The 13,166-nt window shown below is 43.3% G+C and overlaps 1 protein-coding gene across 1 annotated transcript in view; it reads left to right on the forward strand.

Annotated features, from left to right (window-relative positions):
- kif1aa (kinesin family member 1Aa) overlaps positions 1-13,166 on the forward strand; it is a 200,357-nt gene that overhangs the window by 86,145 nt on the left and 101,046 nt on the right. Inside the window, exons 13-16 of the mRNA XM_052525192.1 lie at positions 2,052-2,185; positions 2,351-2,430; positions 3,101-3,176; positions 12,430-12,509. Of these exons, the coding sequence (XP_052381152.1) occupies positions 2,052-2,185; positions 2,351-2,430; positions 3,101-3,176; positions 12,430-12,509 (370 nt within the window). The remainder of the gene's footprint in view (positions 1-2,051; positions 2,186-2,350; positions 2,431-3,100; positions 3,177-12,429; positions 12,510-13,166) is intronic.

Here is a 13,166-nt window from a genome sequence, read left to right on the forward strand (position 1 = left end):
TTTTGGTAAGGATGGTTTTTATGGTAGCTGGTGAAGCAGTTAGTGAATCTCATTAGCTTTTAGATGACATTTGATATCCATAGTATGGTCTGGCTAGTGGCTAGTGGCTAGTGGCTAGTGGCTAGTGGCTAGAGGCTAGTGGCTAGTGGCTAGTGGCTAGTGCTCTGTAAGGAAGGAAACCACAGCCCCCGTCAATACAATACAGTCCAGTCTTTTGTGTGTTCTTGGTGTGGTGTTTCATCGTTATATTTTTATTCAAACATGCTTTTGGCCTTGAAATGGAGAGCTTGGTGTAGAGTCAATAGACTGAATAGTGCTTTTGACTGACAATACATGTAGTGTTGTATGCAGTAGGGCACTAACCTCATTCAGGAAGACGGGTGACAGTGTTGAATTGAGGATTCTGATAGGTCTCACTGACTGCTAATGCTTTGCTTGAAGCTCGATGGCATATTGAGCATCTGGCTTGATGTTAGATCTTATTATTTTAGCTTAGCCCCTCCAGTCGCTCTGTATGCCTATACTGCCATATATTTAGCGTTCTTCTTCTTCTTCTTCTTTTTTTGCGTGGCTTTCTGCATGCAGGGCTGCTTCTATCTTCTCTTTCTGGTGTCCTTCTTACTCTCAGTTAATGTTTCACTTTGTGTTTCAGGTTCATTTCAAGCTACTTCTTCTGTCCTCTGTTATCTGTCTTCTGTCTTCTGTCCTCTGTTATCTGTCTTCTGTCTTCTGTCCTCTGTTATCTGTCTTCTGTCCTCTTTTATCTGTCTTCTGTCCTCTGTTATCTGTCTTCTGTCTTCTGTCCTCTGTTATCTGTCTTCTGTCCTCTGTTATCTGTCTTCTGTCTTCTGTCCTCTTTTATCTGTCTTCTGTCTTCTGTCCTCTGTTATCTGTCTTCTGTCTTCTGTCCTCTTTTATCTGTCTTCTGTCCTCTGTTATCTGTCTTCTGTCTTCTGTCCTCTTTTATCTGTCTTCTGTCTTCTGTCTTCTGTCCTCTGTTATCTGTCTTCTGTCTTCTGTCCTCTTTTATCTGTCTTCTGTCCTCTGTTATCTGTCTTCTGTCTTCTGTCCTCTGTTATCTGTCTTCTGTCTTCTGTCCTCTGTTATCTGTCTTCTGTCTTCTGTTATCTGTTATCTGTCTTCTGTCCTCTTTTATCTGTCTTCTGTCCTCTGTTATCTGTCTTCTGTCTTCTGTCCTCTTTATCTGTCTTCTGTCTTCTGTCTTCTTTTATCTGTTTCTGTCTTTTATCTGTCTTCTGTCCTCTGTTATCTGTCTTCTGTCTTCTGTCCTCTGTTATCTGTCTTCTGTCCTCTGTTATCTGTCTTCTGTCTTCTGTTATCTGTTATCTGTCTTCTGTCCTCTGTTATCTGTCTTCTGTCTTCTGTCCTCTGTTATCTGTCTTCTGTCTTCTGTCCTCTTTTATCTGTCTTCTGTCCTCTGTTATCTGTCTTCTGTCCTCTGTTATCTGTCTTCTGTCTTCTGTCCTCTGTTATCTGTCTTCTGTCTTCTGTCCTCTTTTATCTGTCTTCTGTCCTCTTTTATCTGTCTTCTGTCCTCTGTTATCTGTCTTCTGTCTTCTGTCCTCTTTTATCTGTCTTCTGTCCTCTTTTATCTTTCTTCTGTCCTCTGTTATCTGTCTTCTGTCTTCTGTCCTCTTTTATCTGTCTTCTGTCCTCTGTTATCTGTCTTCTGTCCTCTTTTATCTGTCTTCTGTCCTCTGTTATCTGTCTTCTGTCTTCTGTCCTCTTTTATCTGTCTTCTGTCCTCTGTTATCTGTCTTCTGTCCTCTGTTATCTGTCTTCTGTCTTCTGTCCTCTTTTATCTGTCTTCTGTCTTCTGTCCTCTGTTATCTGTTATCTGTCTTCTGTCCTCTGTCTTTTTCTATATTCTTTCCGCTTCTCTCCATCTTTCTTACCTCCGTGTCCCTGCTCTATCGCCACTTCCTGTCCTGCCCCCCTGTTTCCTGTGCCCCGCCTGACAGACCTATCCAATTTTAAGAATAATAACAATAATCGCTAATCTGTCAATCAAAATTATGATCTCTCCACAGTGACCAATGCCATGACGGGGATGAGCCCCTCCCCCTCTTTGTCCGCCCTGTCCAGTCGAGCCGGATCCATCGCCAGCCTCCACGACCGCATCATGATCAGCCCTGGCAGCGAGCAGGCCATCGAGAGACTCAAGGTGAACTGAACACTGATTGGTTGATTAATTGATTGATTATTTGACGGATCGATTGATTCATTGATTACAGTCAGACATAATACCCCTCGCCCCACTTATTGAACATAGACTCTGGGGGGGGGGTTGACACACCCTCCGATATGAATGATTTTGTGATTTCATCAGGAAACAGAGAAAATCATTGCAGAGCTCAATGAGACCTGGGAGGAGAAACTTCGCAGAACAGAAGCCATCAGAATGGAAAGGTGAGTTCTTTCAGCTTCTACATCTCTACTTACAGTATAGACCTGCCTGCAGATAGTAAAGAAAGGCCCCTACAGTATCCGGCTCCAAGGACCATGAAGATTAGGAGACCATTGAAAGGCCCCTACAGTATCTGGCTCCAAGGACCATGAAGTTTAGGAGACCATTGAAAGGCCCCTACATTATCTGGATCCAAGGACCATGAAGTTTAGGAGACCATTGAAAGGCCCCTACATTATCTGGATCCAAGGACCATGAAGTTTAGGAGACCATTGAAAGGCCCCTACAGTATCTGGCTCCAAGGACCATGAAGTTTAGGAGACCATTGAAAGGCCCCTACATTATCTGGATCCAAGGACCATGAAGTTTAGGAGACCATTGAAAGGCCCCTACAGTATCTGGATCCAAGGACCATGAAGTTTAGGAGACCGTTGTAAAACTGTCAATTCACTTTTTTTTCTTTTTTTTAAATGAATCTGTCAAAGAAGCAGTTTGGAATTAAACCTTTTTTGACAGTACAGTGAGAAATGTAGTGAAAGGGGTGGGGGGCAGATAGCAGAGTCATAGACAGAGCAGTGGTCATAGACAGAACCCCCCTCGTCAGGGGGCATGTGGTCCAGAGTCAGAAGCGATACATTGGATGACATCACAACTCTCTGTTCTCTTCCACAGAGAGGCCCTGCTGGCTGAGATGGGTGTGGCCATGAGGGAAGATGGAGGAACTGTGGGCGTGTTCTCCCCCAAGAAGGTAAGACAGCTACACATCACAGAATACATGTTTTTTTTTTTAAATATATATATTTTTTACCTTTATTTAACTAGGCAAGTCAGTTAAGAACCAATTCTTATTTTCAATGATGGCCTAGGAACAGTGGGTTAACTGTCTGTTCAGGGGCAGAACGACAGATTTGTACCTTGTCAGCTCCGGGTTTTGAACTAGTCCAGCGCTCTAACCACTAGGCTACCCTGCCGCCCCGTGTCACATGTCTTCAACATTAATAGTATGAACTCGAATAGTGTAATCAACAAATGTACCACTAACCGTGGATGAGGGTGAACAGGAGAACAAGCAATGTTTTATTCGATGCTTTCTATCAGGTATCAAGGGTTAGACCGAGAAGCAGACCGTGTCGAAGTAACAATGTTTATTACAGCAACAGGGGCAAAGGTACAGGACGGCAGGCAGAGTGGTCAGGTGGGCGGGTACAGGGTTAGGATAATCAAGTGTCAAAAACCATGAGCTTGAGAAAAGAGAGACTGGGGGAAAAACTGGAGCTGACACCAAAAAAATGCTGGTTGACTTGACAAACAAAACAAACTGGCAACAGACAAACAGAGAACACAGGTATAAATACACTGGGGATAATGAGGGGAGATGGGCAACACCTGGAGGGGGGTGGAGGCAATCACAAAGACAGGTGAAACAGATCAGGGTGTGACAGGTCGTGCGACAGGACAGATCATTATTGGTACTGTAGTGTGTTATGAAACAGATCAAGGTATGACACATTCATGTTGATTTACTTCCAAGCCCTCGACATCACAGCAGAGCAGAAAGCCTGAGGCTGTGTTCATAGACACAGTAGGGCTGTTTTCACCCAATGAGGTTGGTCCCTCTGCAGTGTCCTCTTCTCTCTGGATTCTCCTACACACTCCTCTCCTCTCTGGAGTCTCCTACACACTCCTCTGGAGTCTCCTACACACTCCTCTGGAGTCTCCTACACACTCCTCTTCTCTCTGGAGTCTCCTACACACTCCTCTCCTCTCTGGAGTCTCCTACACACTCCTCTCCTCTCTGGAGTCTCCTACACACTCCTCTCCCCTCTGGTGTCTCCTACACACTCCTCTCCTCTCTGGAGTCTCCTACACACACCTCTTCTCTCTGGAGTCTCCTACACACTCCTCTCCTCTCTGGAGTCTCCTACACACTCCTCTGGAGTCTCCTACACACTCCTCTGGAGTCTCCTACACACTCCTCTCCTCACTGGAGTCTCCTACACACTCCTCTCCTCTCTGGAGTCTCCTACACACTCCTCTTCTCTCTGGAGTCTCTTACACACTCCTCTGGAGTCTCCTACACACTCCTCTCCCCTCTGGTGTCTCCTACACACTCCTCTCCTCTCTGGAGTCTCCTACACACTCCTCTCCTCTCTGGAGTCTCCTACACACTCCTCTTCTCTCTGGAGTCTCTTACACACTCCTCTGGAGTCTCCTACACACTCCTCTGGAGTCTCCTACACACTCCTCTCCTCTCTGGAGTCTCCTACACACTCCTCTGGAGTCTCCTACACACTCCTCTGGAGTCTCCTACACACTCCTCTCCCCTCTGGTGTCTCCTACACACTCCTCTCCTCTCTGGAGTCTCCCACACACTCCTCCGGAGTCTCCTACACACTCCTCTCCCCTCTGGAGTCTCCTACACACTCCTCTCCCCTCTGGAGTCTCCTACACACTCCTCTCCTCTCTGGTGTCTCCTACACACTCCTCTTCTCTCTGGAGTCTCCTACACACTCCTCCCCTCTCTGGTGTCTCCTACACACTCCTCTCCCCTCCGGAGTCTCCTACACACTCCTCTCCTCTCTGGTGTCTCCTACACACTCCTCCCCTCTCTGGAGTCTCCTACACACTCCTCTTCTCTCTGGAGTCTCCTACACACTCCTCCCCTCTCTGGTGTCTCCTACACACTCCTCTCCCCTCCGGAGTCTCCTACACACTCCTCCCCTCTCTGGAGGCTCCTACACACTCCTCTGGAGTCTCCTACACACTCCTCTCCTCTCTGGAGTCTCCTACACACTCCTCTCCTCTCTGGAGTCTCCTACACACTCCTCTTCTCTCTGGAGTCTCTTACACACTCCTCTCCTCTCTGGAGAGTCTCCTACACACTCCTCTTCTCTCTGGAGTCTCTTACACACTCCTCTGGAGTCTCCTACACACTCCTCTCCTCTCTGGAGTCTCCTACACACTCCTCTCCTCTCTGGAGTCTCCTACACACTCCTCTGGAGTCTCCTACACACTCCTCTGGAGTCTCCTACACACTCTCTGTCTCTGAGTGCCTCAGTAGACTGTAACCTTTACAGATTCTTCTGCTTCAGCTCTCCTCTTTCTCAAAGAGAGCATGTATCAACACAGAGCATTTTTGTCAGCCCATATTAAAATGTTGGAAATGTGCATCATGTATGGGCCTTTGAGAAAGTATTCAAACTTGACTAACACCAAACTTTAGTGTGTGTAAAAGCCTGAATTCAAAATGGATGAAATAGATGTTTTTCTCTCACCCATCTACACACAATATCCCATAATGAAAGAAAAGGATTTGCATGTTTGTTTTGAAAATTAAAAATCATAAATATCATTGACAACTGTGTCATGTTTTTCTTCGAGTCGTTCTGGGTTTTCATTGCACACCATTTAAACTCAAATCAAAATGTATTTTTTTAAAGTCAACATTGAAATGCTGAATACAACAGGTGAAATAGACCTCACAGTGAAATGGAATACAACAGGTGTAGTAGACCTCACAGTGAAACTGAGTTAGGAAGTAGACCTTACCGTGAAATGCTGAATACAACAGGTGTAGTAGACCTTACAGTGAAATGCTGAATACAACAGGTGTACTAGACCTTACCGTGAAATGCTGAATACAACAGGTGTACTAGACCTTACCGTGAAATGCTGAATACAACAGGTGTAGTAGACCACCATGAAATGCTGAATACAACAACTAGGGATATTCAATGTATGCCTTTTGTATTTTTACCAACAATACAGTTCAAGAAATAGAGTTAAGAAAATAAACTAAAGTAAAATATTTTATCAAATGTAACACAATTAACAATAACGAGGCATTACAAGAAAACCTTGCGTCAGTTGAATCTGTGTTTGAAATTCACGCCCTGACCTTAGTTATCTTTGTTTTCTTTATATTTTGGTTGAGGGTCAAAGTAGGGTGGGTATGCTAGTTTTTGTATTGCCTAGGGGTTTTGTAGGCCTAGGTCGTATGTATGTCTATGGTGGCCTGATATGGTTCCCAATCAGAGGCAACTGTTTAACGTTGTCTCTGATTGGGGATATCTATTTAGGGATTTTCCCTTTGTGTTGTGGGTTGTTGTCTAATGCCTGTCAGCACATCGTTTGTATAGCCAACGGTCCGTTTTTGTTTGGTGTTTCATTCTTGAATTAAATGAGAATGTACGCATAAACTGGTCTCAGATGATGACCGTTGGTGTTTGTCAGACCATGAAATGAACAGGTCTTCAGCAGTGTAAAAACAGTTTGTCAAAACTGTAACAAACTATTCTGCAAAAATGAGATTGTCCTGCTGAAAGGTGAATTTGTCTCCCAGTGTCTGGTGGAAAGCAGACTGAACTAGGTTTTCCTCTAGGATTTTGCGTGTGCTCAGCTCTTTTCGATCTCTTTTTTTTATACAGAGAAACTCTGTAGTCCTTGCCAATGACAAGCATACCCATGACATGATGCAACCACCACAGTGCTTGAAAATATGAAGAGTGATACTCTGTGACGTGTTGTGTTGGATTTACCCCAAACATAACGCTTTGTATTCAGTGCCTTTTTGCAAAAAGGATGCATGTTTTGAAAAAACAACAACTCAGTTTTCTCAGGTTTTCACAGCCATTAAACTCTTAACTTTTTTAAAGTCAACATTGGCCTCGTGGTGAAATCCCTGAGTGGTTTCCTTCGTCTCCGGCAACTGAGTTAGGAAGGACGCCTGTATCTTTGTCGTGACTGGGTGTATTGATACACCATCCAGAATGTAATTAATAACTTCACCATGTTCAAAGGGATATTCAATGTATGCCTTTTGTATTTTTACCCATCGACCAATCGGTGCCCTTCTTTACGAGGCATTAGAAAACCTTGCGGTTGAATCTGTGTTTGAAATTCACTGCTAGACGGAGTGACAAAATCCCCATAAATCTCCATCAGTTTAAGCTAGAGATATCTGCATAGGGATGTGACTTAATCCACCACATCCGCCGATATACCAACCTCCGCATCTGGCGTCGAAAACAGTCAGAGCTTGGTGTTTGTCAGACCATGAAACATCGGTCTTCTCAGAAAAACAGTTTGGCCTACAAACTATTCTGGAAAAATGAGACTCTCGCAAACACGATGGTGTTCTCCGTTTTGCTCTACAGTCCCCACAAGCTCTACAGTCCCCACAAGCTCTACAGTCCCCACAAGCTCTACAGTCCCCACAAGCTCTACAGTCCCCACAAGCTCTACAGTCTCCACAAGCTCTACAGTCTCCACAAGCTCTACAGTCCCCACAAGCGTATCACAGAGGCTACAGCTCTACAGTTCCCACAAGCTCTACAGTTCCCACAAGCTCTACAGTCCCCACAAGCTCTACAGTCCCCACAAGCTCTACAGTCCCCACAAGCTCTACAGTCCCCACAAGCGTATCACAGAGGCTACAGCTCTACAGTCCCCACAAGCTCTACAGTTCCCCACAAGCTCTACAGTCCCCACAAGCTCTACAGTCCCCACAAGCTCTACAGTCCCCACAAGCTCTACAGTCCCTACAAGCTCTACAGTCCCCACAAGCGTATCACAGAGGCTACAGCTCTACAGTCCCCACAAGCGTATCACAGAGGCTACAGCTCTACAGTCCCCACAAGCGTATCGGAAGTATCGGTACAGACAATCTGCCAACTTCTGACTGTAGTGTCCCAACAGATTGGGCTACACACTATCGCTAAAGATGAGATTCTCACAAACACATGTCAGTTGTTTTGCTCTACGACTGCCCACAGGCCTCACAAGACTTGCCTGAAGATACCAGTCAAAAACATTAATGGAAATAAAGTGCATTCCGAATCTATTCAGACCCCTTGACTTTTTCCACATTTTGTTATTTTACAGCCTTATTCTAAAATGGATTCAAATGTTTTTTTTTCCCTCATCACAATTGGCCCAGCATCGTCCGGGTTTGGCCGGTGTAGGCCCTCCATTGTAAATAAGAATTTGTTCTTAACTGACTTGCCTAGTTAAATAAAAAAAATGATTTATACACAAAACCCCATAATGACAAAGCAAAAACACTTTTAAAAAAATGTTTTGCTCATAAATGCTTTTATCACAATGACATAAGGATTCAGACCCTTTATTCAGGTTGAGACCCAGATGCAGACACGGGAGGCAGATGGTTTGAGTCTCTGATATTTATTATAATCCAAGGGGCAGGCAAGAGAATAGTTGTGGACAGGCAAAATATCATAAACTAGGTCAGAGTCCAGGAGGTACAGAGTGGGAGGCAGGTTTGAGGTCAGGGCAGGCAGTATGGTAAAGCAGGCGGGTTCAGAGTCAGGGCAGGCAAGGGTCAAAACCGGGAGGACTAGCAAAAGAGAGAAAAGGAAAAACCAGGAAAACATGCTGGTTGACTTGACAAAACAAGATGAACTAGCAACAGACAAACAGGGATCACAGGAATAGGTACCCAGGGGATAATGGGGAAAACAGGTGACACCTGGAGATGGGTGGAGACAATCACAAAGACAGGTGAAACAGATCAGGGCGTGACAGTTGAAGCACCGATTACCGCTACAAGATTGGCACACCTGTATTTGGGGAGTTTCTCCCAATTTTCTCTGCAGATACTCTCAAACTCTGTCAGGTTGGATGGGGACCGACACTGCACGGCTATTTTCAGGTCTCTCCAGAGATGTTCGATCTGGCTGGGCCACTCAAGGACACTCAGAGACTTGTCTCAAAGCCACTCCTGCATTGTCTTGTCTGTGTGCTTAGGGTCGTTGTTTGTTGGAAGGTGAACTTTCACCCTAGTCTGAGGTCCTGAGTGCTCTGGAGCAGGTTTTCACTGACGATCTCTGAGTACTTTGCTCCGTTCATCTTTCCTTCGATCCAGACTAGTCTCCCAGTCCCTGCCGATGAAATTCCTGGAAATTCCCGGAGCTAAAAAATGTCCCTGTTCTTCCATGGTCGGCATACTCACCAGACATGTCACCTAACGGCATTGTAGTGGCTTCCTTTCCTCTTTACCATAGCCACTGCCCAAGCCTGAAGCGGGGTTGTTTGGTACGCATACAGTCCACACTCAAGGTTTCCAAACGGCCAAACATTCCATGACATCCAGGGATATGGTGCAACAAAAATGTTTATTCTTCTTATATCTAACAAAGAAATGATTCTCCAATCAACTTAAAGCATAGATGACTTTATATGGAAAATACATATTATGACCTGTCTGTATGTCTGTGTGTCTGTATGCATACCCAACAACCCCGCTTCAGGCTTGGGCAGTGGCTATGGTAAAGAGGAAAGGAAGCCACTACATTCAAGTCAAAAAAACTATACCATCTAGCAAGGACCCCCTCTCCCGAAGGCCCAACTTCCTGCCTTTATCCTAACACACTTACCACAATACAATGAACAGGCAAGAGGGGGGGGCCAAATGGCCGAGTTATACTAACAATAAATGAATATATCTCAATCAGGTAAATATAAATCATAAAGGTACGTACCTAATATTTCATCATTTACATTAATATTTAATATATTTACACAAATATACATGGAGCTCCATATGTTCTGTCTTTTATACAGATATGTCTAAATCGGCTCCAACAAGCATGTTCCAGTTCCTGTCCAATGTCCAGCAACTTTGAGCAGCTATTGAATCAGGCCACAATAAACCGCCTGATCAACTCTATGCGAAGGAGATGTATTCGCGCTACGTGAGACAAATGCTGTTAACACCAGATACTGACTGGTTTTCAGATCCACACTTAAGGTTTTTGTGACAAACAGATGCATATCTGGTCCTGTAGCTCAGTTGGTAGAGCATGGCGCTTGTAACGCCAGGGTAGTGGGTTCGATCCCCAGGACCACCCATACGTAGAATGTATGCACACATGACTGTAAGTCGCTTTGGATAAAAGCGTCTGCTAAATGGCATATATTATTATATTATTATTATATATTATCTGTATTCCCAGTCACGTGAAATCCATAGATTAGGGCCTCATGAATATGAACTGTAACTCAGCAAAATCTTTTGAAATGGTTGCATGTTGAGTTCAGTGATACGTTAGTCTCTGTAGCCCTATTTGGAACCTGCCTGCTATGTACAGATTTACAGCGGCTGTAAAGATCAACCAAGGGTTTCCTTTTTAATTTGGTCTCCTTATGTAAATAAGACTTTGATTCATCTTCCCCTTTGTAATCTACTGCGTTATTCATAGTCAACAAAGCCCTACTCACTGTGCTATCAAACAGCAGAGAGATGCGAGCTCAGAAAACCAAACACATTATGTATGCGTTTGCTATATTTAGTCATATTTATAGCACTCCTGTGTGCTAGAAGAGCCATCTGTGTTTGATGGGTATTAGTAATGCTGTGGATCTCCTGGAGACTGTCTGCATATTTGGGGAGTCAGGGTAGCCTAGTGGTTAGAGCGTTGGACTAGTAACCGGAAGGTTGCAAGTTCAAATCCCCGAGCTGACAAGGTATAAACGGTTGTCGTTCTGCCCCTGAACAGGCAGTTAACCCACTGTTCCTAGGCCGTCATTGAAAATAAGAATTTGTTCTTAACTGACTTGCCTAGTTAAATAAAGATAAAAACAAAAAAACAAATGTCTTAAAACTCGGCATCATCTACTATAGTGAATGTCTAGTTGTGTCCAAAATGCCACCGTAGTCTCTTCATAGTGCCCCTTTGGGCCTTGGGCAAAAATAGTGTACTATATAGGGAATAGAGTTCTGTGTTTATCTACCTGCAGCAGATCTATGCTCTGTGTTTATCTACCTGCAGCAGAGCTATGCTCTGTGTTTATCTACATGTAGCAGATCTATGCTCTGTGTTTATCTACCTGTAGCAGATCTATGCTCTGTGTTTATCTACCTGTAGCAGATCTATGCTCTGTGTTTATCTACATGTAGCAGATCTATGCTCTGTGTTTATCTACCTGTACCAGATCTATGCTCTGTGTTTATCTACCTGTAGCAGATCTATGCTCTGTGTTTATCTACCTGTAGCAGATCTATGCTCTGTGTTTATCTACATGTAGCAGATCTATGCTCTGTGTTTATCTACCTGCAACAGATCTATGCTCTGTGTTTATCTACCTGTAGCAGATCTATGCTCTGTGTTTATCTACCTGTAGCAGATCTATGCTCAGTGTTTATCTACCTGCAACAGATCTATGCTCAGTGTTTATCTACCTGTAGCAGATCTATGCTCTGTGTTTATCTACCTGCAGCAGATCTATGCTCTGTGTTTATCTACCTGTAGCAGATCTATGCTTTGTGTTTATCTACCTGTAGCATATGTATGCTCTGTGTTTATCTACCTGCAACAGATCTATGCTTTGTGTTTATCTACCTATAGCAGATATATGCTCTGTGTTTATCTACCTGCAACAGATCTATGCTTTGTGTTTATCTACCTATAGCAGATCTATGCATGAGTATCCTTTTATTAAATTAAAATGTGATGTTGGAATAAGTGACTGAATATATTGATCTGAAATGAGGTTGAAAAAGATTATATGGCCTGTATTTAATCCATTAGACAACATATACATTTACTCTAGAATGAACCCATATGAACCCATATGAACCCAAATGAACCTATATGGATCTATATGAACCCATACGAACCCATATGAATCTATATGAACCCATATGAACCCATATGAACCCATATGAATCTATATGAACCCATATGAACCCATATGAATCTATATGAACCCATGTGAACCTATATGAACCCATGTGAACCTATATGAATCTATATGAACCCATATGAATCTATATGAACCCATGTGAACCCATGTGAATCTATATGAACTCATATGAACCCATCTGAATCTATATGAATCTATATGAACCCATATGAATCTATATGAACCCATATGAATCTATATGAACCCATACGAACCTATATTGGCCTATATGAATTCATATGAACTCATATGAACCCATATGAACCTTTATGAACTCATATGAACCCTCCCTGCTGTAGACTCCTCACCTGGTGAACCTTAACGAGGACCCCCTGATGTCAGAGTGTCTGCTGTACTACATTAAAGATGGCATCACCAGGTAAGAGAACATAGAGAGAACAGAGAGATATTATCAAGGTAAGGGAGAACATAGAGAGAACAGAGAGATATTATCAAGGTAAGGGAGAACATAGAGAGAACAGAGAGATATTATCAAGGTAAGAGAGAACATAGAGAGAACAGAGAGATATTATCAAGGTAAGAGAGAACATAGAGAGAACAGAGAGATATTATCAAGGTAAGGGAGAACATAGAGAGAACAGAGAGAACATAGAGATATTAACCAGGTAAGAGAGAACATTGAGAGAACATAGATATATTAACCAGGTAAGAGAGAACATAGAGAGAACATAGATAGAACATAGAGATATTCACCAGGTAAGAGAGAACACAGAGAGAACGTAGAGATAATGACCAGGTAAGAGAGAACATAGAGAGAACATAGATAGAACATAGATAGAACATAGAGATATTCACCAGGTAAGAGAGAACATAGAGAACATAGATAGAACATAGAGAGAACATAGAGATATTGACCAGGTAAGAGAGAACATAGAGAGAACATAGATAGAACATAGAGAGAACATAGAGAGAACATAGAGAGAACATAGATAGAACATAGAGAGAACATAGATAGAACATAGAGAGAACATAGAGATATTGACCAGGTAAGAGAGAACATAGAGAGAACATAGAG

Source organism: Oncorhynchus keta, chromosome 1, assembly GCF_023373465.1.
Source record: "Oncorhynchus keta strain PuntledgeMale-10-30-2019 chromosome 1, Oket_V2, whole genome shotgun sequence".
In the NCBI taxonomy this organism is placed as follows: domain Eukaryota; kingdom Metazoa; phylum Chordata; class Actinopteri; order Salmoniformes; family Salmonidae; genus Oncorhynchus; species Oncorhynchus keta.